The following is a 5,045-nucleotide window of genomic DNA, read 5'->3' on the forward strand; positions in this document are numbered from 1 at the left end:
GTGAGTGAGCGTTTGCGTGTTTGTGCGTATGCGTGCGTGTGTGTGCGTGCGTGTTTGCTTGTGCTTGTGTATGTAAGTACGTGTGCATGGAGGTGCGTTTGTGTATTTGTACGTATGTCCGCATGCGTTTGTGCATGTGCGTGTGCATTTGTGTGTGTGTGTGCGCGTGTGCGCGTGTGTTTGTGTGAGGGGAGGTGTGAGAGTGGGAAAGTACAGAGTATAATAGGAAATCCCACAAACACAAGTAGTAACCATGACATATGAATGGTTCTTGTCTTCTTTTATGTAAAAGTGAGATTTGATCAATCCCATAACCGAGGGAAATGTGGCACGTGTCCTCTGAACCTTGATGCCCCTGCCAGTAGCTCTTTTCTTGTAACACACGATATCGTTTGAGGAGGAACAACGTTTTCTCTTGTCGTTTCCTTAACCTTAAGGCACAATGGCAACTTAACGTATGTTCTCAGCGTCTGTGGAACAATCAGGGGAGCATTTAACAAGAAGCGCCATCCAGATAACTCAACAGTAACATGTTTGAAAGCGTTCAGCGTCACCCCCCAGAACCTAAAACCTGAAGAAAAATACCTGAAAACAAATGTCACCCACACTTTAGTTGTATTTGATGATTTGACCCGTCATCATTTTTCTAAAAGTCCTCTGATCTACATCTTTAAGTTATATTTAATAGTGTGAAAAATGCCCTTGAGTCACTCTTGGACAATAAATATGGTATTCTCTTAACGCGTAGCTTCAAGATACGTATTATGTAGACATTGGGAATATCTTCAAGACAACGCGTGCTCAGGCACGCTGCAACGTTGCCAGGCTAGTGCCTATAAAAGAACCAGCGCTCCACGGTGAAGTTACTCCGCCTTTCAGGGACCGTAGAACGTCGTGAGTGCTTCCTTGCAAGACAAATCAGAGTCAAGATGTTGAAGATCGCTTTGTTGCTGTGTGTGGTGGGCCTGGCCGTCTGCAGTCAGTGAGTTGCTTCTTGTTTATTACAAGTATAACATTACGTTCGTCAGTAGATTAAGCTTTATGTAAACAATAGTAAATAATAATATAAAGGTTCCCAAATAAGATATAAAACATCTGAGTTCTTACCACTTCATTATTTCGCTGTCTAAGGTACCACTAGGCGTAGGGCAAATGACAGCATTTACTAGTATGCATTTTCGCGGCAGTTTATTTTGTATTGTTTTAAGATGACGAACTCAGCTGCAAAGGAAAAATGCATATTCTTTATCACAACTCTCTCTACATTTATTAGGTGCGCGGTTAAGGTTAAATATGCATTCTAAGTGTAGATTCTCTGCGCCAATCGAGTCTCTTCGTTGTTACGTACTATATTGCCATATGATACAATTTTTCTTACTGTCCAACTGAACGTGAAAAGGTATTTGTGAAGGTATTCATGCAAATACTTAAAAAGGTAAATAAATAAATAAATAAATTAATTAATTAATCATATTGAGAATGTATACATCCAGTGATGTGTGTTTCTTGTTGTTTAAGGATGTACCAGGATTGTGTCAGCTATGATCCACATATGAGCAGAAGATGTGGTCAATGCGTCCAAAGTTATCACCAGTCCTGTACGTCTCTCTCTCTCTCTCTCGATCTCTCTCTCTCTCTCTCTCTCTCCATTTCCCCCTCTCTCCCTCTCTTTTTCTCTTGTTACACCCAAGCTCATTTTGATACAAACAAGTAAGTCAAATACTACTTGTTTTCGTAAAGCATTGTATAGGCCCCCCTATTGGCACATCAACGTGATCGCATGTGTTCTTAAGAATTCACAGTATCAGTACACTTAAGGAAGCTGGGCCCCGTAACTCGAAAGCATCACATATTGTGAATAGCGATATCACATAGAGGCTACAATGTATTATATGGCGCGAGTATAGGCGAGTTATGGAATCGAGGCGTTTGCGCTCGGTCGCAATGCGCGATGCTTTCGAGTTACGGGACCCTGCAGTTTCTTCTCGAAATTGATAAACGATGAATATAAAGAAATAATACGCAGTTCTTGCCTGGTATATTCCAGTTTACTGCCCCAACGAGTACAACCCAGGCGGCTCTTACCACCAGAAGGTGCCCACTCATGTCAAAGACGGATATGGATACAAAGTCAGGTAAATTTGTCACACCTTAGGACATATCCTTCGAAACCTCCGGATACAGATATAAAACCAGCTACAGTTGACATTATTTTAAAGACATTGCTAGCGAGGTGTACTTCAGATTAATGCATACTTGCAAATTGTCACTGTCAGTGATGATGCATAATGTTTTTATTATTATTATTATTATTATTATTATTATTATTATTGTTATGAACAAGTTATTCCGGTGACACAGAGTTGAAACGATTTCGGTACAAAAACATGAAAATCAAAAGTGAACATACTTGAGATTGAAAAACGCAGAGTTGGGCGGGGGGGATTTCTCGTTATCGCTGAAAGTAAACTGGCTGCTCTTCACTTCCTAGTAACTTATCATAATGTTCTTCCGTGATTTGTAAATATATCATCTAAGCTTCATTACTAAGTAGGCCCGGGGTGTAAATCCTCTTCAACAAACTTTATAACACTTTTTGAATCTTCGCCAATATTGTTTTCATTCTAATGAATCCTTCTTTTTCTGCACACAGCTACAGATACGAAACCGTCTACTACGGTCCCTCCAAGAAACTCTACTTCAGGTACGCTGACGACCCTGCTTGTTACTGGCAGTGCGATACTGAAGGCAACGCCAGCCTGAGAGCCTGTCCATACGGTACCACCTTTAACGAGTACAACGGCGTTTGCCAGTAAATAGAACTAGGATTTGGTAAGTTACGACGATCAGAATAAAATTATTTATTCATCTGTTTATTTATTAAACATTATTAAAGATAAAACAAGGTAAATTAAAATTTGATCTTACTCATCGCCCTCAAAATGTTTACAGTAATGTTCGAGTACTGGTGTTTAAAGACATGATTGATGCAGATCCTTTCGAGACCTGTTTGCTAAAGGTGTATTCCATACCAAAACTTTTCAAGCAAGTGGAAACCGATTTAATTTACGACTGAAACAGTATATTTAATGCAAGTTTTACCAGTAGACCTCGTTTATTGTCTCAAAGTTGGGCTTCCCGTGTAGGTTAGTGGTCCAGAATAAAATGCCACTTCTTTAGCAAGGACAATGTGCACATGTTTGTCTATCTATGTATACGGCTTACTTGTACATAGTCGGTTTTGTCAGCAACCAGACAAATCTAGTAGCATGTCAGAAACGCTGAGATCAGTCCAGTGTTTCATACATATTTCACCGCCAGTAAGCTGTTAATGTAAAAGCTATTCACCAAGCGGCACAGATTAGTCAGCAGATACTTATTGTAGTCGTCGCGGTGTGCAAACAGCGAAAAAACCAAGCGTCCTAACTAGAGGAAACCTTTTGTCAAATGTCTCAGTGTATTCCACCATGTATTTTATCCCTGCCTTATGCTTTATGATCCTTTTCACTTAGTATTCTGAACCAAACCAAAGGGACATCTCCAAATGTTTTACAACACTGTCATCAATGGTGTGCGGCTCTTTGTTGCTCTGTTGCAATTCATACCACGTTTGACCTACATCTAATCTAATATCGCAGCGAGCCAAAGGAAGTCGTTTGGTTGGCAATAAAAGGCAGCTTTACGAGCATATAGTTTTGGAAGCACGGCGTTTTAATAGCCCCCTCTGGCCTTGCACGAGCTTTAAGGTTGGTCTCGACTGGCGCGGGGGTCTAATCGTTGTGTTACTTCCGAGTGAACACAATGTTTTCGTGTGAGAATATTTTTAACGATCGCGGAGCGTGGATGACTCCCACCATTGTTGTGAAATACACTATGTATTTCTACAGTATCGTTTCCTTCATAAACTGGTCTTAACGTGTGTCATGTTGATGGTGATGCATTTGACTCTTTGTATCTGGTTTGGCAATGCATATATAGACATGAAGAAAGCATTGTCTTGCACATTTGCCTCGACATCACTTTAAACACCAGAAATTTCCAGTTTCACGATTTATCTTATTAGCTATTCCCCTTTACTCATATAAGTATACACGTTTTATAGAGTCGTCTAGTAAAAAGAAAAAAAAAAAAAAAACGCTCGTTTTTGGACAGAAGAAGTCATTACAAATTCTTACTCCACCAGGATTTACCACACTTTATTTAACATTCCATTTAAACTTTCAATATTTCATTATTTCAGTGCAACCGGTCCGCGGCCTAGCAGAGGACGGATGGTGAAACGAACACATTTAAATCTAGAGACGCTAATGCTTACGCAACAACTCAAGCTTACAACACAAGATCTCGCGCCAGAATGGAGAACGGATGAGACCAGCCAACAAACTCGACGACATAGAAGAGGAGACGAATCTAACTGAAGACACTTGACTTTATTTATTTAAATTATTTGCTCTCTTGGCTCGTTTCATTTCGTTGTATACCTTTTTACTATTGGGCCAATAAACAAAGCATTCAGATTTTACTCGCGGGTTTATCTGCAGGTCAAATTATATTGTAACTAAATTATATGCGTACCAATAATGTGTTTTCGCTAAGCACGCAATATAAAGCTATACAAATAAAGCATTTAATATGAAATATCTTCATTTTTGTTGGTCCTTTGCTCTAGTAAGAAATGTATTACATGGGTATCAATCGATGCATGCTTTCCAGCGCACTTCACTTTACATCACGGAGCTTGTGTAAGCTAGCTGTGACCCCCTAACGGGATGTGTGTGTGTGTGTGGGGGGGGGGGGGGGGGGGTGAAGGTAGATTGTGGCGACCACTCCCTTAACTGACATCTGAAAGCTGTCATTTATAATTCCCGTGACCCCGCCTTTTTATCATAAGGTTTTCATGAATACAATGTAGTTCATCTTACCTTGCTGCGGGGTCTCTCATTCATGTCCACCCCTGCCTCCCCCCCCCCCCCCGACCACACCCACCGCTGTGTTCATGGCTGATTCCGTTTCCATATATGGACAATTACGACAGGCAAATGAAA

At 40.5% G+C, this 5,045-nt stretch overlaps 1 protein-coding gene across 1 annotated transcript; it reads left to right on the forward strand.

Annotated features, from left to right (window-relative positions):
* Positions 1-823: 823 nt before the first annotated feature.
* LOC106168879 (uncharacterized) lies at positions 824-4,642 on the forward strand. Its single transcript, XM_013548125.2, has 5 exons — positions 824-982; positions 1,519-1,598; positions 2,048-2,135; positions 2,654-2,832; positions 4,241-4,642. Exons 1-4 carry the CDS (start codon positions 930-932, stop codon positions 2,814-2,816), a joined length of 384 nt encoding a protein of 127 aa, XP_013403579.1. The 5' UTR covers positions 824-929; the 3' UTR covers positions 2,817-2,832; positions 4,241-4,642.
* The last annotated feature ends 403 nt before the right edge of the window (positions 4,643-5,045 follow it).

Source organism: Lingula anatina, chromosome 5, assembly GCF_051362555.1.
Source record: "Lingula anatina isolate TDL-2025a chromosome 5, LinAna3.0, whole genome shotgun sequence".
NCBI lineage: Eukaryota > Metazoa > Brachiopoda > Lingulata > Lingulida > Lingulidae > Lingula > Lingula anatina.